The 22,852-nt window shown below is 44.9% G+C and overlaps 3 protein-coding genes across 3 annotated transcripts in view; all 3 read left to right on the top strand.

Moving 5' to 3' along the window:
* The first annotated feature begins 649 nt into the window (after nt 1-649).
* Nucleotides 650-22,852, top strand: part of hoxb3a (homeobox B3a) — an 80,980-nt gene continuing 58,777 nt past the window's right edge. Inside the window, exon 1 of the mRNA XM_026350407.1 lies at nt 650-729. The gene's annotated coding sequence lies outside the window, so the exon portion shown is untranslated. The remainder of the gene's footprint in view (nt 730-22,852) is intronic.
* hoxb6a (homeobox B6a) lies at nt 10,682-14,614 on the top strand. Its single transcript, XM_026350457.1, has 2 exons — nt 10,682-11,556; nt 13,108-14,614. The coding sequence occupies exons 1-2, from the start codon at nt 10,995-10,997 to the stop codon at nt 13,401-13,403; spliced, it is 858 nt and encodes a 285-aa protein (XP_026206242.1). The 5' UTR covers nt 10,682-10,994; the 3' UTR covers nt 13,404-14,614.
* On the top strand, nt 18,679-22,376 carry hoxb5a (homeobox B5a). The gene is made up of 2 exons (XM_026350445.1): nt 18,679-19,524; nt 20,867-22,376. The coding sequence occupies exons 1-2, from the start codon at nt 18,822-18,824 to the stop codon at nt 21,112-21,114; spliced, it is 951 nt and encodes a 316-aa protein (XP_026206230.1). The 5' UTR covers nt 18,679-18,821; the 3' UTR covers nt 21,115-22,376.

The following is a 22,852-nucleotide window of genomic DNA, read 5'->3' as shown; positions in this document are numbered from 1 at the left end:
TTTTATGATTTCCCAAGTGGCTATATTGCTGCTGCTCTCCGCTCCGGTCCGAACAGCCGCCTCTCCCCTGCTCGAGCCCGGGGCTCGAGAGGCGCCTCGCCGAAGGCGCAGCTCTAATTAAACGGACTAGTTAACGAGAATACAGTTGTGAGTGTGGAAACCGGCACGAAGAGACGCTGACAACAACCCTCAGACCCCCCCTCACCCCCCGTCCTCCCCTCTTCCTCCTCCTCCTCCTCCTCCTCCACCGCTATGGCTCCGCGCGCCGCCTGGTCTCGTGCTGCAATCGACGGACCGAGATGGGGACAGTTCCGCTGTGATGAGGGGCGAGAGGCGAGATCTAACCCGGGGGGAGCGTCCCGGAGCTGGTCTCTGTCGGGGTTTGTTTGTTTGTTTGTTTTTTAAATTGTCATTTGACCATTTAGTTAAAATTGTCAGTTGTCACCGCGAGGAGGAGGAGGAGGATGATGATGATGCAGTGATGAAGATGGCGGCGGTGTTTTGACGATTGGGTGACAGCGGGGGGAACGCACCCCTGCTCCAGTTCCTCCTCCCCCTCATCTTCACCTCCTCTCGCCGCCACCCCCTCCGTCCAATTATCATCCATCCATCCGGTCTACAAACGGCGGAGCATGTCTCGTGCCATTCCGGTGTGCCTGGCTGCTTGCGCGCGGGACGCCGAAGTGGGCTCTCAGGTGTGCGGGGCTCCTGACGGATTATCAACAAACGGTAAGAGCCACTCTTGCATGTTCTCTCCTCTGGCGGGGCCTGCGCGCAGCCGCCGCCGCCGCCGCCGCCGCCGCCGCCGCTGCTGCTGCTGCTGCATGCGCATTGTGGAAGAAGACAACAAGTCAGAGAGCAGAGCTGTGCGGGATTGTGCTGCTTCTGGTTGATGCATTAACGTTATAAATGAGGTGTTACTTTTCCAGCTCAGATTAAAGCGTTTCCTTGCTGGATTAGGCTCGGCGATGAATTATCCAGATGAATTGGTTCTCTAAGTGCTGGGATTAGCTGCGGAAGAGCCATCCATCGGTTAAAACTCGGCTCTTAGAGATCCGGTAGATTAGCTCACATCTTTCTTTTTTGTGCCCCAAGCCGTGCAGACTGTACGGAGGGAGGGAGGGGGGGGGGGGGGGGGGGGGGGGCAGTGTGAGACGAGTGGGAGTCTGGCTTTGATGTGAGGACAGGTGTGCTGGGGTGTTCGCTGGAACAATTTCCAATGACTTGATTAGTTTTTTAAAGACGTTTTCTCACCGGCTGCTGGGTTTTCATATCTTAAGGAGGCTGCAGGACATTTTTTAAAAATGTTCCCGTGTTGTTTTGTGCTCTCAGTGTGTGTGTTTCATTCTTTCACTTCCACATCTTAGTAGATGAGCTTTCAGGTTCTTTCAGCTGACTGACAGCTTGTGTGTTTGTGTGTGTGAACAGACACAAGAATGTTTTTTTTCTGTCTGCATCGGTCCAGCCCACTTTTATGACCTTCTTTCCCTTCTCATTTCCTCCCTACGGCGCCCAGGCTGTGCGCTCCCCCCCACACACACACTCTTCTACAGCTAACAGGCCAGGACACTTCTTAAGAATAACCCCTCACCCACCCACACACCACACACACACACACACACACACACACACACACACACTCACAAACACATCTGCAGGTCTGTCTGTCTGTCTCTATTCTCTTTGGTCTCCAATTTGTTGCTGTCTCAGATATCAATAGCAAGTCTTCCTCAGGATGAAGGGAATCCCTGCACCCTCTACTCCACACATACAATGAAACATTATAGGATTTTCCCCCCTGGCCTGTTAACACTGCCCATCAATGTTCCGTGTATTTCAGTTTTGTTGTGAATCAGTGAGTGCTGAGATGATACATTTCAAAATCATGAGGACTTGGGATTTGTTAAAAGGCTAAAAGGCCACTCGTTTCTACCCAACAATTTTATTATTATTATTATTAGTATTAGTAGTATAGACGACAAAAACAACAATAATAATAATAATAATAATAATACATGTGTCCAAAAAGCGCACAACTATAGGCTACATTAAAGGCTCCATACACTTTATTTTAAGCATAGTTCTTCTGATCTGATGACCTAAAACACAAACTCCCACAGTTGGATGGATATTATTTAATAACCGCTGTCCTCCTATAGAAGACTACGGACTCGGGCTGAATCTATATCCACGCTTCCAGGTAGAAAGACTAGTGGAACAAGGCCCACTGCAGAGAGCTAACCAGGATACATGTACCTTGCGCTATTAATATGAAAGCAATAAAGTGAATCATTTTCCTCTAAAATCTGTTATCAAATCATAATAATCGACAAATACTGGACTATTACTTGACATGGCACAGCAGCTAAGTCATTCCAGCCTTTGCGCTTTAGCGGCTTGTTGCTTTTCCCTTTAGAGTGAGTATTGGCTCTGTGATATTCTTGTGTTTTTTTTTTCTGTCTTTCTTTCTACAACCTGTCAAAACACGAGAAAACATCAGTGCTGGACAGTTATGTTCCTCTATGACTGATGGCAGCCTTTCTAGAATTCTCTGGTTGATATGTGCGCTTGGCACCTCTGGTTGGTTGATACTGCGCAATCATATTTATACTGATATTAAAATAGTGACAGGCCAGTGCTTGTGCAAAGTCTAGTTTAAGCACTTAATGTTTAAAAACCAATTCCTTACTTCATCACCGTAATACAAACATGTCTCCGTTGAATTGACTCGGGTTTAATTAAAACTAATTCTTTGTGAGTGTGTGTGTGTGTGTGTGTGTGTGTGTGTGTGTGTGTGGAAGAGAGAGAGACTGAGACACAGAGAGTGTAATAGGAGGAGGAACAAAGACAAAGAAACACACTTCTAACACCGGGAACAGATTTACGCCTTTAATATCCACCTTATTACAAAATAAAACATTTTATTTCATTTCATTTCATTTTACATCGGAATTAGTAAATCTAATTTAAGAAAACATGTATTTAATAGTCCTATTCTACCACAATAAACAGACAAATAAACAGGAAAACAAATCTCAATTTAAAGCAAACAGCCTTAATCTTTCCAATTCAGGCAACTGCTGTTGTTGCTTTTGGTCATAATAAATAGTGGTTATATTAAAACAGTAATTATTGCCATATCTTTACACCTCATATTTGTCTTTTATATTGTCAGCTGTAGGAAAAGCTGATTTAAAATATATTTTAAGAAATAATTTGCAGCAGTAGCCGTGGAAATGTTAGCGGGCGTTAACAGTCATAGGGCCCAAATCAAGTTTAGAATTGTATTGATGCAAATGTGCATTTACAATTATCAAACACGTACATTTACTCATCACATGGAGACAATTTTTGGATTAGATCACATTTGACATGTTTATTTTTTTTTGTTTGTTTTTGTTTGTTTGTTTATCTATTTATATTATTATTATTATTATTATTATTTTACAATTTACAAACACCATATGATGTTAAAGTAAAGTGATGCAAACTGCGGAGTGTCTGGGAGATTTAGCCCACCCTGTCAGCTCCATGTCAACGGCCTTAATAACTAGGTTCTTCCATGAAAGCACAGTAACCAGTGAAGCTCCGCTAGCGGTCGTCCCGCTGACACCCAGCCAGGACCTTGCAGCTGCTCTGCGGCGGTGTTCAGTGGTGAAAGTCCCCTCCAGCCCTTGTGAGCCCCTGTAAAACGCTCTGGCGCCATCTAGCGACGTCTTGACAACAGTACCAAACATACCCACAAGTAGCCACACGGACAAACACACTTCTTCTTTGGGATCACACCCACTGTTCAAAGACATGCACACGCACAGTGTGTGTCGTGATAAACGTGTCTTTGTGTAAGGTGTGAGGTGCTGCTGGCAGCATGGTCTATGTTGTATTACCTGTTGACTAACTGATGTTTACTTTGTTGTCCTCTTTGGAATGAAACCAGAGCAGACATGACCAGAGGCATAGAGCGCATGTGTACGCATGTGTGTGTGTGTGTGTGTGTGTGTTTCTGGTTCATTCTGGCTTTTGTCCTGCTGCTTGTTGGCTTCTTTCCTCCTTTCTTTGATGTAACAGAGAGAGACAGATTTGTGGCATGGAAGCAGAGACGCTGCTCTCCCTATGTTTCCCTCTCCAAGGTTAGGCCTGGCTGCTGTTACACTGTGTTGAATGAGGCGTGGACAAAGCGCACAAGAGCACACAAATGCACCTAAATGGCTTTTCTGTGTGTGTGCGCGCCCGCGCCCAAGGAAACCGAAGCTCAGGATGTAAAATGTGTGCTCATTGGACAGGGTTGCTGTTTTTGATAAACACAGGCAACCAGCGGCTCTATTGTGCGCGTGCATGTGCTTATATATGCATGTGTAAACATAATAACTCGTCCTTGCTCTGTGATTTCATTTTCTCCACCGGCGTTCATCTTCAGATCTGCTCTTCAACCCCCCACCAAATAGGTTATATGAACCCAGGTATGTGTGTGTGTGTGTGTGTGTGTGTGTGTGTGTGTGTGTGTGTGTGTGTGTGTGTGTGCGTGTGTTCATGCGTGTGCGTGATCACTTGAAAAGACCCTCATGGAGGAAAGGCGTGGAGAGGCAGTAAACCACAGTCTTATTTTTAATTTATGAGCCCGACATCATCTGTCTTTAATCCGATATTCAAAACTTCGCCGCAGTTACAATCAATATGCCCCCGTGCAGCCAAACACGTCGACTGAATTTTCTTTGAGATTACAATGATTAATTAAACGTATTTATTATTTATTAAACAATTATTTTTAGGATGTAAATAAAACACGTCGGATCCTTGCAATGTGGATGTTAAACGGTTGTAATATTAGTTAGAAAGGTTCATTAAAAATGTATGGCAGACATTTTCATCTTTTATGTTTACTACTAATACTACTAATACTATTACTAATAATATGTCATTGTAAATGCACATGCTGTATTTATTGTAAATATTATTAGTAGTTATTAATGTAGGCCTAGAAGTAGCATTAATTAGGTTAGTAGTGGTATTGTAGACACCAGAGCAAATTATTTCTTCTTATTCTTATTATTATTGGCTGTGACTACTCGCCTAATTAATCATATACTACTACTAATAATAATAACAATAAAATAATAAATACTACTACTACTACTACTACTACTACTACTACTACTAATAATAATAATAATAATAATAATAATAATAATATACATATATAATAATAATATATATGCGTATAATGCGCACCTGCATTCGAGCTTCTTGTTGGTGAGTAGACGGTTGGCGACAGAGAGCGGCCCTCTCTGTCCGTGTTGCTGCAAACATCTGTCTCCGCTAATTTTTAACTTGTCCCGGGGCCCCTTCTGTGGCCGAGGGCTCGCGCGCACAGTCCGGTGAACTGACCCAGAGCACGAGCTCACGGTGCCGTGAAGGACGCGGGCAGCCGGCTCGCGCTGCCTGGAAACCATGAATACGTTAAAACAGAAAAAGCACTGCAGAGGCACTTTCTGTCAGTTTGTCATTAACCCGCTTTATAAGACAAACTCACTCACAGTTTGACTTAAAAAGACGAAGCTCCACGTTGCTGCAGTTTGTTTGAACAATTTATTAGAATTTTACTAGTTTTTCCTTTTTTTTTTTTAACTTCATAACGGAATTATTATTAGTTAAAGTTAAAGCATATAGACATAGGCAATATTTGATTTATAACCTATATACGTGTATAGTTATTTAAATATAATAGACTACCTTTGAAAAGGCTTAGAATAATAATTCTTAAATAATGACTTTATTTTTTAGGTGTTTGGAAACAGTCTCCTATTAGAAACAGTTCCTGATCGACGCGCGGGTTTCTTTCTTTCTTTCCTCCGTTTTGAATTTTAATATTAAACCTGACTAAAAGGTTAAGAGCAGACTTTATAAACGCGTTAGTAAATATGTTAATAAAAGAAACAGCGTAGGTTTAGGTCCATCCAGAGCTCTGTCCCACTGCTCACTGGTATTAGAGAGTCTGAGCCTTTGCTGAAATGAACTGCAGATGAACTGTACAGTGCTCGTGGCGGCGTTCACGCGCGTTCCTCGTGTGCAGCACAGCACATTTGTTCATCTGCTGTTTGCTGCGGGCCTGTTTTTCACCTCGTCGCCATTTCCCCGGACTTTACAAGGAGTCATAAACGGCCATAAAGCCATAAAAGTCCCGAGGTCACACACAGACACACGAGGTGAAAAGGAGCCACAAAGCTCCAGAGCAGCGTTCAGCTTTAAATGTGGATAATCTCCCAAGTTTCTCAGATTCCTGGAGTTCCTTCAGCAGCTCTCAACTGTTTACACTGCAGCTCAATCCCAGCTACAGGAGCCTGATTTACTGCGAGGGAATATAGCGGGCTTAAAAACACATATCCGTTATAAGAAATAACTGCCACTAGTAATTATCACCCAGTAGCAGTTGAAGACCATATACAAGCTCTTACACATAATGCAGGTTATTATTGTTTTTATTTTCTTCTCCGGGGAGACTCTTAATATCATCCTTTATTCTATTAGGCTACAGCCTATTTCCACCGCCTGAGCAGACTGCTTCGATTTATTCCATATTATCATTTATTATTAATAGTAGTAGTAGTAGTAGTATTACCGAGTGCTACAGTCTACACAAATGGAGGCTATTTTTCCTTCATTTAACTCATTGTCTATAGTAGTTTGTGTTCTAAAGTTTAAAATACTTTTTACTACGTCTTCTATTTATTGTTGATTTGTAATGTTTTGGTTTCTTAACCTTGTAGACTAGTAGTAGGCTAACTAGTAGTAGTAGTATCCTAGACGAGGTTGTTGTTTCATCGCTGTTTTGTAACTGATTACTATCGTTTTCAATGTTCATATTTTGTCTAAACATGTTAATTGAATTAATGTAAATTTTTATAGAAAACATACATTACATATATTAATCAATCTTTGATTTGTAGATAATAAAAAGCACTGTGTTTTTGTAAGGTAAGGTGACGTGCGTTTCATTCATGAGACCCATGCAAAGCAGTGTTTACTCACACAAGCGGTGAGGTCTGCTTAAAGTACAGTTAATGTTAATCTACGGCAGGAAACTGAGAGAAAAAACCTCGCCATGGTAGTTTGGTCTCATTACCGCTGCTGGCTCTGCTTCCTCCACTCCCCGTTACTGGCTCCAGGCTCCGGTTGCGGTGTGAGTGTCGAGTCTCCTGCCGCTGGATGACGTTCACACCTGCGACGACAAACAACAACAAGAGGCCACAGGCAGGCGGCTAACATGTAGCCTAGCCGTAGGAATAATTCAAAGGTGTAGTCATTAAATGTAGGTGTCACTGTTGAATGACTTTAATGTATTGTTATAAACATGAACCCGTTTCTAGATGTTCCTATTATGTGTAGCTGAGCTAAGCTTGATCTTAGGCTATTTAAGCTATCAAACGCAACGCTAGCATGTAGCAGACTTAGCCTGTATTTTAAAACTGTCATAATGTAATTTGAAATGACTGGACTCACTTAAAGTGTGTATTCCTGCATGAACCAATATGTGGTGTCTCACAATGTTGGCCTGTTAGCTTTAGCTGTTGAGTTACAATTGTCTCTTATTTAAGAGTTGTTTTTATTGTTGTTATTATTATGTAGGCCTAAATGCACATTGGAGTCTATATTACTGAGGCTAGCTTGGCTAATGTTAGCCAAAAAAAAAAAAAACAAAAACGCTCCAGCCCTTGTAGTGGAAGTGCTCCTGACATGTTAGAAATCTCCCCAGGCCTGATGCAGCTCGGTTGGAAACACTCACACCTCACCTGCTGCAGCCTGCCATCAATTTGTGCTGCGCCGTACCATTACAGTGAACACACGGGGTAGTAAACGTGTTTTTAACTGCACAGCAGTTCAGTGGAGCTGTTTTACACAGACTTATCTCAGTCATTACTGTGTCGACACGCTCTTATTGGCTGCTACACTGGATAAATCAGAATATGTCAGCCCTGTGTCAGAAAGTCATATTTACCTTCCAGGCTACAGAGCAGGTAGCACTGATGACATGCCAAAGCCACAATCACGGTAAGACGGCGCTAATACATACGGCTTGTATATATATAATAATGGTATTACCGTCCTGTATGTGTGTCCCATGCTGTAGGCCATGCCTGTCCTGTCCCGACTGTTAGTGCTCATTAATGATTAAACCACAGGCAGCTCCAACACAATACTCCTGCTTCCCGTTCCCACAAAGCAGAGAGGAAGCGGAGTGTCCTGCCAAGGAGAGAGGGAAACAGAGAGGGTGGGGTGGGGTGGGGGGGGGGAGAGAGGCCGAAATGAAAGTTATGAAGAGAGATTCCCCATCTGTCTGTGTGATCCTGCACAGAAAGCGAGAGCTGATGATTAAACTTATTATCTGTCCCCCTGCTCTGAAGAGTGTTCCTTCACAAAAAAAAAGAAAGAAAGAAAGACAGGAGGAAGGAGAGAGGGCATGGAGGAATGGATGGGGGCTGTATGGGAGGCTAAAGTAAAAGTAAAAATAGAGTCTTTGTCTCTATTTGTCACCCGGACTGTCTGCAGTTTGGCCATGCAGACAAGTCCGAGCCTGTAGGGGAAACACCGAGAAAAGACACAAAGACGGAGACTTATTTATGGCCGCAATTATTTTACGACCTCAGCGACACATATTTGTTAGTGCGAGTGGGAAGACAGAGCGGGTTTTATCCTCCACTTCTGTCCTTCTTTATCTGGAAGAGGAGGTAGAAAAAGGAAGAGCAGGAATAGGATGATTTTTGGAAAAAGTACAGAATGAGTTTTAATGTGTGTGTGTGTGTGTGTGTGTGTGTGTGTGTGTGTGTGTGTGTGTGTGTGTGTGTGTGTGTGTGTGTATGTGAATCCTGCCTTACTGTTACTTTTTACTCTAAAACTATTGATCTAACAGTAGCAACAATTACGTCACAACAATATTTGAGTGCTAGCCAGTGATCATAATTTAGACAGTGTAGCCCTTTAAATAACTACATTATTTTATTATCTAAGAATATTTAAGTTATTTAGAACCTATTATATCAATGACCAATTTAATAATAAATATCAAACAATATTAATAATAATTAATGAATGATAAATATATGTTATAATAGCCTATACATATTTAAAAAATCTATTTAAATCTGGTGGTGTAAACAGTCGTGTAATTAAGTTAACTTGAATGATTTTATTACATTTTATTATTTTTATACATTTAGTTGCAAAAACTAAATGTATAAAATGTTTGGAGCGCTTACTGATTGCAATTAGGACAATACTACTATTTAAATAAAATTTTTAATTATCATGAATTTAAAAACTAACGGAGATGTTAGTGGTAGCTGTAGTGTATAAAAAAAAAGTCATATTTTTTGTTTCCTAAAAGTATATCATTCAGGCTAAAAGTAAATGATTTGTCTAAATATATTTCACCTGAATATATGGCCACAGTGGAAAGAGCTCCATGCGTGCGAGGCTGTAATCAGTGTCAACAAAACGGAAAAAAATGAGAAACCTCGAGACTGTTTCTTTTCTTCTTCTCCGTGTACATTTCAACCTAATCAGTGTCACAGAAAAAGAGACTATTCATTTACTCCACACACCGACCAAGCCGCACAATTCACCAGTTGGATTTTAGCCTGGATCCAACGCATTCATACAGGCAGCATCACCCGGGTTATCTTCCATCAATGAGAAATGAACAGATTCTGTTGAGAAAGCAGCCTCCACATTATCAGTTACTCTCGATGAAAAGGCCTGTGGTAAGAGGAGGACACACACATTGACCGGGGATGGGGCATAAATCTACCCACCAACCCAAATATACCAATTAGAAATGTACAAACACCTCAATAGACGTGCACAGCCCATTATACTGTAGGCTCTTTCACACACAGACAGACGCAGGGGACCACACATGACTCCAGCGCGCTCCCGCCTGTGATTTACGCTCGCCAAATTCATTTTAATGCGGTCGGTATTATCTGCAAAGCGCTGGGAATATGTTTTATTATTCGGTTGCCTCTGGTGGTACAGCAGCAACCACCCCTCTGGGAGGGCGCGCGTGCACGTGCGTGCGTGCGTGTGTGTGTGTGTGTGCTGGGTTTTATGGGTGTAACAACAGACGGAGGAAGACACACAGGGAGAGAAAGAATCAATTTAACGCGCCGAGGATTCCGGTGCGATTGCGCAATGTCACCGGCAACCGGAGGAAAATTAGAAAGGGAGATTGAGGGAGAATTAGAAAGAGGGAAAGGGAGTGAAGAAGGGAAATAGCAAAGTAGAGAGGAGTGGGAGGGGGTGGTGGGGGGGGGGCGCGGTGGTTCCCAGCCCCTCGCCTCCACCCCCCACCCCCCTCCCCTCCCTGCTTTTCCTCTCTCTAACGAAAGGAAAAGGGGCGAACGAATGCCAGGCACAGACGCTCCCTATTGGTCAGTGTGAGGTCAGCTGGTTTCTGCCTCCCCCCTCATACCCCTCGTCACCCTATCCCGTCTTCTCCGCATACAACACACACACACACACACACACACACACACACAAACTCTCTCTCTCTCTCTCTCTCACTCTTTTTGTCCCCCCCCCCCCGCCCCAGCCTTATATCTCTATGTCCCACACTGGCACTCAGCCACCCTGATACCCCCCACACACCCCACCCACCCACCCACTCACACACACACACCTCCTTCCCTCTCACCCTCACCCTCCTCACCCACTCCTCCCAATCTGCGATAAACTAAGTGATAGCAGCAGCCCGCCGGTCTGTCGGCTATAAAACACAACAAATCATAAAGTGCAGGCAGGGGAAGGCAGAGGAAGGAGGACGGGAGGGAGAGCCGTTAGCCGTTAGCCGTTAGCCTCCTTCTACTCCTCCTTCTTCTTCATCGCGTCAACCTTATTGTTGTGTTTGTTTCGTACCCTCCTGTCCTCCCCTCTCCTCTTCTTCTCCTCTCATTTTCTCTCCTCTCTTCTCCTCCTTTTTTCTCCTCTTCTACTTTCTTCCGATGAGTTCCTATTTTGTCAACTCCTCTTTCCCGGTGACGCTACCGGGGACGGGTGGAGGCGGGCAGGCGGCGGAGTCGTTCCTGGGTCAGATCCCGCTCTACTCGTCGGGGTACGCCGCCGACCACCCGCTCAGGCACTACCCGGGGGCAGCAGCCGTTACCGCTGCCGCGGCGGTGGCTTACGGTGCGAGCGGCGGCGGCGTGCACCAAGACAAACCGTACCCGGCGTCCACGTACTACCAGGCCAACGGAGCGTACGGAGGACACCGTGCTGCTGCAGCAGCGGCGGGGGTCGGCGTAGGGGGCGCGACCGGAGCCGGTGCCTGCGACTATGCCACAGCGGCGGCAGCGGCGGCTGCAGCGGCGGCCACAAGCTTCTACCGGGACAAGGAGCATCCGTGCAGCCTGGAAGAACACCAGCTCACGTTGAGCCAGGACGGCATGCACCGAAAAGCAGACTGCACTGGGCTGAGTGGGAAGGGGCTGTTCGAAACGATGGACGACAAGCAGGCGGCGTCGGTCCCCGTTTATCCGTGGATGCAGCGCATGAACGCGTGCAACGGTGAGTGTCTTCCTCTAATTCCTCTCCCACTTGTGTCTTGCATATTTTATGATCCCCGTCATAAAACTGACGTTTGTTTCCTCCGTCAGCCCTGAGCTGTCTTCCCTTCCTCTTTTCCTCCTCCTCCTCTCCCACTAGCTGCTTTTTAAGATCCCCCCGTTTGTTGGCCTGTCACTCAGTCATGTGCTCGGGATTTTATAGTCCGTCATAAACCGGCTTTTGTTTGGGTTCTAGCTCCTGTTACTGTATGTGACCTGCTGACCGGAGCCGCTACTGAGCAGGGGGAAGAAACTTAGAGAGGAAAAGCCTGTCAGAGAATGTTGTGGGTGAAAACAAGGACCAGATAAAAAGACTGATAGAGAGGAAACTAAAAGCAGGCACCGTCTTCTACTCATCTATTTAAATGAATCTTCTCCTCAAGCCTCTCTGTTCTAAATACAAATACACAAATAAAATAAAGAACAATCAGTCACTATCTGACACTGAAGGAAACGTGTTTCTTTCTTTTTATAAAACCTGTATCCTGCTACTGATAAAAGAAGAAGGATGTCAGTGGCCCAGCAGCTGTATTTATTATCACAACTTCTCTGCTATGTGGAGTCTCCTGATAACCCTGCACTGCTTTTTAATCATAACCCAACTCATTTGCATCAGGCCTGCTAACGCTGCAGCGCTCAGAGCCAGCAGCTTACGGTGAAAACTTTTTAATTTAGCTGACACTAAATACATCTGTCCTGTTGCCGAATCCAACCAAATTATAAAATGACTGTTGTGAGCTACTGCTGCAAATCAGTGTCTTTGTTTAACACAGAAAAAAAACGGCCTGTTGAGAGTGCGGTGACTAATGGTGGATGATGCAGGGCTACTGTTGTGCAAAAAAAACCCTGCAGGACACTCCGAGTTATGACAGATGAGGTGGGAACAGGCTCTGAGCCGCCGCAAAGAAATATATATAAAAGGAATAAAACGCAAAGCGACGTCTAAATGACAGCTGGGGATGTTAAAAGGCAGCTGGAGTGACACAGAAAGACAGAGTGCTCCACTGTAATGCACTTTTTTTTTTTTATTTATGGATATTTAGATTTAGATATGTGCCCTGAGCTCGCTTGTTTCCATCCAATGCTTAGAGATCGACAGAGAAACCGAAGCTGCTAAACTGATAACATGGCAATTTGTTTACCACTGGGGGCCACAATACTGTTAGAGAGGATCAGAGGACAGGAAGCGGATCCTCAGGGGACTGCCGACTGAAACGTTATCCTTACTTTTACTTATTATTATTATTATTATTATTGTTTCTAATCAGCCTTCCAGCGTCATTTTTCCAGTCAGGCTTTGTATCATAAGAACACGCCAGTGCCACCCTTTTACGCACACTTTCAAAAGGATAAATCTTTTCCTAACAGCGCGCTGGACGCTCTTACCTTCACTGATGTCCAGCTGGCAGGTGGGAACTGACCAGACTGCGTTAGTTAAATGACTTTACAGTGTTTTCTCCCTCTGTGACACCGCAGAACCTGTGCGTTAACCCCTGTCTCTCTCCTCCGTCAGGGACTTTCGGCAGCCCCGGGAGGCGCGGCCGGCAGACGTACACGCGCTACCAGACGCTCGAGCTGGAGAAGGAGTTCCACTTCAACCGGTACCTCACGAGGCGGCGGAGGATCGAGATAGCGCACGCGCTCTGCCTGACGGAGCGGCAGATCAAGATCTGGTTCCAGAACCGGAGGATGAAGTGGAAGAAGGAGAACAAGCTGATCAACTCCTCTTCTTCCTCATCCACCTCTTCTTCTTCTTCTTCCTGTTCGACGGTGAACGGTGCAGAGGAGGAGGAGAAACGGACGGAGTGAAATGAGAAACTGAGATAAGAAATGAAAGAGGAAGAGGAGGATGGATGAAAAAGGCATGCTGGTTAATCCCGTCCTCTCCCCGTCTCAAAGTTAGTCCAGGCGTTTGCTGGGATGAAAACTCTGGGGGAAAAAGTAGAGTACATATTTTTTTTTACCTGAGCAGAGAAGAGAATCTCGTTTTGATCCGTCTTAATATGGTCATCCACTTAAAATCGTAAGCTTTTTATGCTGTAGTCGTCTCTCTGCATGGTCCGAAAATTGGGAAATGATTTGCAAAAGCTCTGGAAAAGGAATCGCGAGACTGTGGAAAAGACAGATCAAAAGAAAGAACGGGAAAAAGAGAAGCAGCAGAATTAAGACAGAGAAAGGCGGTGGTGATGGTGATGATGGTGATGGTGGTGGTGTCGTTGGTGCAGGCCGTGGCATCCAAAGTGTATTTAAGAATACAATAAATAGGTAACCCACCACCTAAAGGTGACAAGCTGTTTAGAGACACAATTTCTTGTTGCATTCCAAGGAAACCCACCTAATGGTTTATTCTACTTAGTATAAGTTTTTGTCAAAAGTACTTCCTATCTGTTGGCACTTGTTTTAAAGCTTTAGGACTCCACTTCAGGCAGATCCCCCCCATTTATTATTATAATTATTATTTTTCATAGACTGTAAACGTGTTGTGTGTGTTAAACCTTCAGTTGCCCGTGCGCTCTTACACTAAAAGAAAAAAAACAAACAAAAGGTTGCACTTAACTGAATAAGGTAAGTTGAACATAATTCAGTTAGGTTCATCTAACTTAGTAGTTAGATCAACTTTAAAATAGGTCATCTCTTTAGTTTGGTTTGGCTTCCTTCTTTCAGTGTAGGCTACACACAACAACACGGGGAGTAATAGCTATTTGAGAAGTGTATGTATGTTATATGGTGTCCATATTTAAACTGTATAGAAATAAGCAAGGGGAAGAAATCACCTTGTGCAGTGAGAATATTGTAATTGCGGGTGGGAGTGGGGGTAATTTAACCTTTGCAACTGTTTTACTTTTCCCATATAGCAGGGCGAGTGGGAGGTGGTGTTGACCTACTGATGTTGTTCTCCAAACTACCTAAACGTTCAGGAAAGTGTCTATTTTATGGATTTTTACAATGTTCGTTTTTGTTAGTGTTTTTGTCACGTAATGACGTATACTACCTATCAGAATTGTTCAATAAAATGTATAGAACTGTACGGAGAGAGGGTCTTTTTTATGGGGTTTTGTTGGTTGGAAAAACAAATGGACTCATTGAAATGTTAAGGAACAGTGACATGTCACCCTCGGCGGTCAAACTTCAGCGCTGATCGCTTTATTTAGCATTGAATGGCTCGTTTTTAGCTCCTGAACGCTCATAAACGTCCAGCTCCAAGTGGGAATGTGCATGCAGATATTTACGACGCGCGAGGCGACGACGAGGCCGGGGCCAAGTAAGCGCACGCGACGGCCCGGAGGGGGGAAGTGACAAGGGGCGCGAGCTGCCGCTGCTGCTGCTGATGATGATGATGATGATGAGGAAGGTCAGCCTGAACTAACTGATGAGCACGAGGAGCAGTAGAGAAAGTTGATCTGTCCTCGAGCGGCCAGCCAGACACGTCACACACACACACACACACACACACTCTTCACCCAGACTAAGTGGACAATGTCCTCGTGACCCTTTGAACTCTGTGTGTCCCCCGAGTAAGTGAGCGCGCGCGCGCGCGCGTTATCTCGAGCCAGCAGCGGGTTTTGGCTTTCACTGCTGGGGCGCGTGAAGGTAAAATGTGTGTGTGTGTGTGTGTGTGTGTGTGTGTGTGTGTGTGTGTGTGTGTGTGTGTGTGTGTGTGTGTGAGAGCCTATTTTCGGTAAATAATGAGTAGTTGTACAAACAGCGGGCACAAGAAGTGAATTAGCATCAACACGTACAGTAGGCTAAATAAACAGGAAACGCGCCATTAGCTTTTATGACTAGCATACCATCATGTACATAGGATGTGACTATCATATTATCTTAGGTAAAACTGTATTTTCGACTGATAGAGAATAGAATAATGTGTGGTATGTTATTCCGCTGTTTTACTCAGAATGGCCTTATTGTGTAAATGTAATTATGCAGGCAACAAATGGGCGAACACTGCTCCATGATATCGTTGAAGTGCTGGTAATAATGGAGGCCTGTTTAGCTCGCGTCCGTTCTGCTAAAGACTCCCGCTGCATTCAGCTTCTTCATTATAGCGTAAAGACAACCCCACATCTGCTGCAAGCCTCCAGCTCACCCTGTGCCATTTCCACTGGCTGTCCTCACTACATCCAACTGCATTACAGCCATATTAAGTTTGCTAATAAAATCCTGCTCAGTTATAGGACAAGGTGCCAAGTTAAAGGATGGCAGGAGGTGCCAGTAAATAAGTAACACACACACACACACACACACACAGAAAAATAAAACATTCTCAGCAGTCTGTGTTTGGCAGAGTCAGTAAGTTTAGATTTAATATGGGTTTTCTTTAGCAAACTAAGGTCTGATAATCACTGCTGTTTTATTGGGAGACTCAGTTTCATAACACCAACAGGCTTAGGCTCACCATCAAACCATCAGACGGTCTCACTGACACACAGTGGGATCTGGTAGACGTTAAGCAGTGTTAACACTTGTTAAGTTATTGTACAGGCTTCTTCTTTTTGCTGTCGATTCCCACAGTGACAGTGTGTGCTGTACAGTGAACTGCACGCTGGCAGATGTTCTATGTTAAACACAGTGGTTTCACTGTGACCCACACGGCTCATTTCACACACACACACACACACACACACTGCCTGCACACGATGTCTGGGAGATCACAACAGTTTAGTGTGTTACTTTTTTTTTTTTTTTTTTTTTGACAAAGAATGTTGTTATGGTTTCTTTAGTTGTCTGTGTTTTGAATCATGCCCTTAAACTCTCTGCTCCTCCAAAAAGGTCTTCAGGAGGTCTGAAAAGCTCTGTTGCTTTGTGCTCTGACTTTTAAAGTTGAATTTTGAACCATTTCTAAAATCATCAAATATGAAAATCTGTAGCATTTTAGCTTGTGTGCAGTTTATTAGAAATTAGGATCAAAGTACTTTATAGATTGCAGTGAGTTCATGTGCACCCTGCGTGTAATAAATGCTGTTTAATGTAGGATTGTGCTCATGGACAGATCCTGATTGAGGCTCTCCAGCTGAGAGGCACCTTGCCCTAACAAGAATGGAAACCCTGAATCCTGAGAACCTGTGAGCTTAGACAACATTCTAATGAGAGCCGAGAAAATGAAGGCTGCAGGAGGAGTGGTACAGAAATAGAAAACAGAATGTAATACACAAACTACAAAATCAAACAAACAGCTGCGTTGCATTTTGTGTTGTGCACTAGAAGTCTTAATCCGTCCTAGGTACTGACCGTGCTGTTTGTTTAGACCAGCATGGTCAGCGAGCTGTTTCATGGTCAAAATATTCAGTGGGATAGTGGAAATCTATATTTAATGAAGGGAGTGTGTTCAGAAGTGTTTGCCAACTGGGTCAGTGCCTCCTGTGTGTCTCTGCAGCCTGCAGGCCATTCCTGGCACACGTTGGCTTGTGTGCGTTTAAGCCCCCTCAGCCTGCTTTCAGGCCTGCAGTCGGGTGATTTAGTGTTGACATCAAAACTCTTGTAGGTAAAATAATAAATCTGGTGTCTGGTTTGGAGGGGAGGGGGCATTTTCAACCCCCTCCGTTGCCGCTTTTTGCAGTAGTTTCTATCTGCCTGGGTGCGATGGAATATCCTGGATGATTTCCATTCCCGACTAATGCTGCTCAGTGTGTGAGCAGCTGAGTGTTTGAAATGTGGTCTGAAACTGCACACACATGCAAGAGCACATGTATACGCCCCCCCCCCCCTCCACTCTCCCAACACTTACCCCCAAAGGGTGCATTCATTTGCATCGTTTCACACGCATAAAAATCTGGAATTCTTCATCTGTCCCATGTTGCGTGCGGACTGCGTGCATGTAGTGTGTGTGTCAGGGTTAGAATGAAACACAAGTGCACGTGTGCACAGTGAGGCCTGCATCCATAGCACACACACACACACACACACACACACTGACACACAAAGGCACCCCCGCTGTAATGCATCCTGACCTGAGAATCAACAAATCATAAATCTGCAGGTTTCCATCCAGTTTGGACTTCGCAGATCAGGTTTAGCATTCCTCTGCAGCTGAAAGAGAGGCTGCAAGGAGAATGAGTGAGGGAGGAAAGAAAGAAAGAAAGAAAGAAAGAAAAAGCACAGAGGGAAGTCAGAGAAGTGGATATTGTTTTTTCTCATAGGTTAACTGAAGATTGCTGTAATAGCTATAATGACATCTGTCCATGGTTATGATGTCAGAAAATAGGAAATGTTGCAAAATATGCAAAGAATAGATTGAATCAAATATGGATTCATAGTTGAATATAGATCATTTTATAAAATATGTTTGAGCAGAAGTATAAAATTCACCATCTATTCTATCCCCGTTGTGTCTATAATAGTTTTCTGGAGGCTGCACGCGGCTTGATTGCGTCACTGCATCGTGTCATATGTCACGTCCGCTATTGTGGCACAGAATGACGCAGTAACGTGACGCATTTATGGCGCAGAATCCTGTTTGATCATAGACCTCTTCCACATCTATACTGTAACTTAAATGGTTTCTGTTATATATTGTACAAATATTTGATCATTATTTCTTCCTAGTTTATGATTCATATTCCCCGACTTCCCCTCTCCAGCCTGAGCAAAGGTCAGTGAGTGATGAGACACATGAGCACATGCGGTGAGAGACAGAACGTGGAGGAGAGAAAATATTTTATACCAGCTACCCAAGACTCTTTTTGGAGTGTCGACTTCTCCCTTTTTAATCAGTGCAATAAATTATGTCTGCAGTAGGTGGCGCTCAGAGCTCACCCCCGGCACCCCCAGCAGCAGAATAAAGGGTGAGAGAGGGAGAGGGAGAGAGGGAGTGAGGGAGAACTTCCCCCGCCCATCCCTTCATCATTAGAAACCTCAGCGCATGAATTACCTCTCCAAAGTCATCGGCGAGAATTTACGACTGGTCAACAAAAGCACGTGACCGCCCCCCTCCTTCTCTCTGTCTCTCTTTCTCCTCCCTCACCTCACCCCTCACCTCCCCCATCAGACACACACACACCCCTCCATCCAACACACACACACACACACATACACACACACACCACCCCACCCCCATATTTGGACGGCACATACATAGCTAAAAACGAAGTACAGTGCAACGCCATAATTCACTAATACATCATAAATCGTTGAAAGTACCCGCGTTATAACGACCAAGAGAAATCTAACAAATCAAGCGCCCCTTAGTACTCAACAGTAAGAGTGCAACTCTCTAAAACAACCTAAATGAGCTCTTACTTTGTAAACTCGTTCTCGGGGCGCTACCCAAATGGCCCCGACTATCAACTGCTAAATTATGGAACCAGCAGCGGCGCAATGAACGGCGGGACGTTCAGGGACTCTTCCTCCGCCACCATGCACCATGCTTCGGGCTCTTATGGCTACAGCTACAATGGCATGGACCTGACCGTCACCAACCGGGGAGGGGGGAGCAGCAGCGCCGCCAACACCGGAGGACACTTCGGGGGCGGCTCGGTCGTCGGGAACTCCCGGGGATTCGGCTCCCCGACCACGGAAAGAGGCTTCAGACAGCCGTCGAGCTGCTCTCTTGCTTCAGCAGCTGACTCCCTCCTGTCCCCTGGTAATGGAGACACCAAGCTGGGCGCTCAGAGCTCGTCTCCCCGCTCGGAGCAACCAGGAAGCGGCAATCTCAGCTCTCCAAACCTGTCCTCCAACTCCTCCGGCGGTGGCAGCGGCGGCACGGCGCAGCGCTTCACGGAGCTGGACGACTCCTCGCCAGAGACCGAGGAGCTACAGCACAATCGAGACGCCGGCCACGGCAACAACCCGCCGCACAGGACCGGACACCCGCAGCCCGTGCAGAAGCAGGAGGGCGGCCCGCCGGGATCAGCCGCTGGCAGCACGGCGGGCAGCGAGGCTCAGCCGCCACAGATATTCCCCTGGATGAGAAAGCTGCACATCAGCCATGGTAGACGCTGCTTATTAGCTCTGTATCCTAGAAATATTCACAACACTGTCTCAGTAGATTGACTACATGTTTCGACACAGGGGGTTGTGACAGTTTTGTTCTTATGGACGCTACATGGAGAGACATGGTGCTCTGTGCCTCTTTGAACACACACACTGAAGATTCAGTCTTATTTCTGCTTAAATTTCATGTGAGTAAACTGCTTGTTTGAGAGTAGACGAAAGACACACGATCAGTCCCTGGTTCTGTCCAGATCCCGACACTGCGTCAATTTGTTTTTATGTAATATCTTTTTATATGGCTGTCAAAAATCAGACAGGGGGCGTTTAAGCCTGTAATCAACGCTTAAAGTGTCTTATATAAATTAAAGGTTATAAGGATATTTCCCTATTTGGGTTTGATTTATCCGGAAATCAGAAAGTGACTAAACAGGACAGCTGACCTGCCTCTGGTTAACCAGCTGAAATAAGATATTAGCGTGTTTTCTCAAGGCATCAGGGTGCGATTCGTTTCACAATTCCCTCCTGTAGGAGACAGGGACTCCGGATGGTTGCCCCCTCTGTCTTCTCCCCCTCTTTTTTATTTTACCAAATTCCACAAAAGCGTCATAAATCTGTCAGGAGAGAGGCAAACCGGGTAGCAAAGCCCAACAGCCTGAAGAGTGCAGACAGAGCCGGGTAGAAGAAGAAAAAGACGGAGAAAGAAAGAAAGACAGAGAGGCCAGGAAGGCTTTGGAAGCTGTTGCCTCTTTGAAAAGTGAAGTTTTATTACGTGTGGGAACTTTATTAGAGAGGTGAGGCAGAGGACGGGGCAATAAAAGCTTGAAGGGAGCGAGCTGGAGTGAAAAGAGAAAAAGAAAGAAAATATAGAGGGTGATGGTGAGAAGGGGAGGATTTTCTGTAAGAAAACAGTAACGTGACAAATAAAAGCAAATCTTTTAGCACATGCTGTGGAGTGGAAATGGCAGAAATAAAACGTGTGAAGAAAGGCTGCTGTTGGGGTGAAGGACAGTTTTACGCACTATTGTTGTGCCTTTACGCACACAGATTCTAATAAAGCTGTGGGTGAAATATGTCTCCTGTAATCTGTGTATGTGTGTGGGGGCACAGAGGAGGCGGTCACAATAATGCAAAAACAATGTGGTTATAATAAGCTAAGAACGGTGTGAAGTCAGGTCAGGAATCATCAAGTGTGTTGATCTGGTGGGATTTTAGAGCGCATTGGTGCAGATGTTGCTTTAGTGTGTTGCAAGGTGCATTTCCAAAACACCAGCCGTCTGTGTCTCCTCTTGGTTCACCCTAACCCGCTCAGTAACCCCCTTCTGTCCGCTCCAAACCCTCAGATATGACGGGCCCCGACGGAAAACGGGCGCGGACGGCGTACACCCGGTACCAGACGCTCGAGCTGGAGAAGGAGTTCCACTTCAACCGGTACCTCACGCGGCGGCGTCGAATCGAGATCGCGCACGCGCTCTGTCTGACGGAGCGGCAGATCAAGATCTGGTTCCAGAACCGGAGGATGAAGTGGAAGAAGGACAACAAACTGAAAAGCATGAGCCTGGCCACCGGCGGCAGCGCCTTCCAACCCTAAAAGAATTAACGCGTTAAGAAAATACAAATATATATTAAAAAAGAAGAAGAAGAAGAAGAAGAATCCGTCCATGTCTTTTTGGACATGTCACTACAATGTACAGGCTTTTCAGAAGGAGAATAAGAGACAAAACAAGAGGGAGGGGGGGGGGAACAAAGCAACAGGAGAAGCCACGGTGCAAAAGAAGAACGGTGATGAAGAAACGAGTGTATCACAAACAGATTCCAGATCCTAAAGAACACTTCCTGTTATCAGCTGAGTACTGTACAGCAGCGCAGCACTTTTTGATTTGTTTGGCATGTTGGTCTTTTGTGTTTTAGGGCAACGTGAAAATGACTGTGGTACTTGCTCTTGTCGAAAAGCAACAAAAATGTTTAGTGTCCCTGTATGTTTTCGTCATAAACAAAAAAAAAAAAAAAAAACGAAATAGCTGCGTGGAGGAGAGGAGCCGGGGATGAATATGCTACCTACCGTTTCTACCTGCGTCCTAGCTGAGGACCTCGCTACCTACCTGTTGTTTAATGTCTAAATATAGTTTTATGTGCCAAGTGCGATGTTTAGTATTTGACAAAGTGCTTCCTAGAAACGTAGCATGTGAGCTCTTGTTGTAAGTTATTTACTGCCAATAACGCGTGTATAGGCTACCTGTTAGAGTCCACCACCCTGCTCCGTCCTCCTCACTCAAACCTGCTCCTATTTTTAACGAGGACACAGGAAAAGAAAAGGTGTGTGAGTGTGTGAGTGTGTGTGCATACATCCCCGCGCCCGTTCATCCATCTATGATGTTGTGTATAGCTCTTTTATTCCAAAGTATGTAACTGTATATTATTGTTATTATTGTAATTATTTGATCTCTGTTTCAGAAAGGCTGTATATAGATATTGACATTTTTAAATGTGGCCAGTTGGATATTTTTACGTTCTGTGTGCGTGTGTGTGTCTTTACGTAGCTGCGTGGACACCTTATAGCTGGATTCCATCACTGCGAGGACACTCTGCGCATTTCTGTCCTCACACCTTCACAGCTCTGTTTAGTGGATCAGACTCGGCTTGAGAATTAAAATTAAAATTTGGCGTACTCATTACGCATTTATTTGTAACGGGTTGTGTCACTGGGTGTCCTCACAGCTACAGAAAGACAAGCATGTGTGCGTGTGAGCGTGTATGTATGCCGTTCTCTAAGGCCTGTGAGCTTTCTGCCAATGAGCTTTTTGTATTTGTTTGTAACTTGGAGTAAAGAAAAAAAAATACAGCAACAATAAAAATCCTCATATTCAGACTGAACCAGCTTTTTGTGCGCCACAAATGGTAACCATGGCAAAGCCAATACTTCTGTTGGGGCGGGCGACAACTGGGCCAGATGATTCTGTTTGGAATATATGTGCCAGTGTCATAATGACATTACAGTCACCATAATTTATTTCATATGCAAATGTGCGCCTGTGAGTGATGGCATCAGCTGTGAACTGCCAAACTCTGAGGTCAGTGATTCATCTCATCAACTCTGAGGGTTTGGACTAACTTTTCGTCTCTTTCTTATTCACTTTTCTGCACCTTCGCCCTCCGCCGCTCTCCGCACGCTCACTGCGCATTCTGACCTGAGCCTAATGTAAAATAGCTTTAGCAAGTTGCTTCTTTTACAAAATGATTCAATCTGGAAAAACCCGACTGGAAAGACGCAAACACTCATCCAGAGGCCCGTCATCCATTTTCTAAGACCTCATTTGATCCCTGAACGC

Source organism: Anabas testudineus, chromosome 8, assembly GCF_900324465.2.
Source record: "Anabas testudineus chromosome 8, fAnaTes1.2, whole genome shotgun sequence".
NCBI classification, from domain to species: domain Eukaryota; kingdom Metazoa; phylum Chordata; class Actinopteri; order Anabantiformes; family Anabantidae; genus Anabas; species Anabas testudineus.
This window is presented reverse-complemented; position numbering and strand designations above follow the sequence as displayed.

Bases quoted from the DNA above. Each gene is read 5' to 3' on its own strand.
- hoxb5a (XM_026350445.1), top strand. From the start codon at position 18,822: ATGAGCTCTTACTTTGTAAACTCGTTCTCGGGGCGCTACCCAAATGGC. The intron at 19,525-20,866 runs GTAGACGCTGCT...CCAAACCCTCAG, and splicing joins AAAGCTGCACATCAGCCATG to ATATGACGGGCCCCGACGGA.
- hoxb6a (XM_026350457.1), top strand. From the start codon at position 10,995: ATGAGTTCCTATTTTGTCAACTCCTCTTTCCCGGTGACGCTACCGGGG. The intron at 11,557-13,107 runs GTGAGTGTCTTC...CTCCTCCGTCAG, and splicing joins GCGCATGAACGCGTGCAACG to GGACTTTCGGCAGCCCCGGG.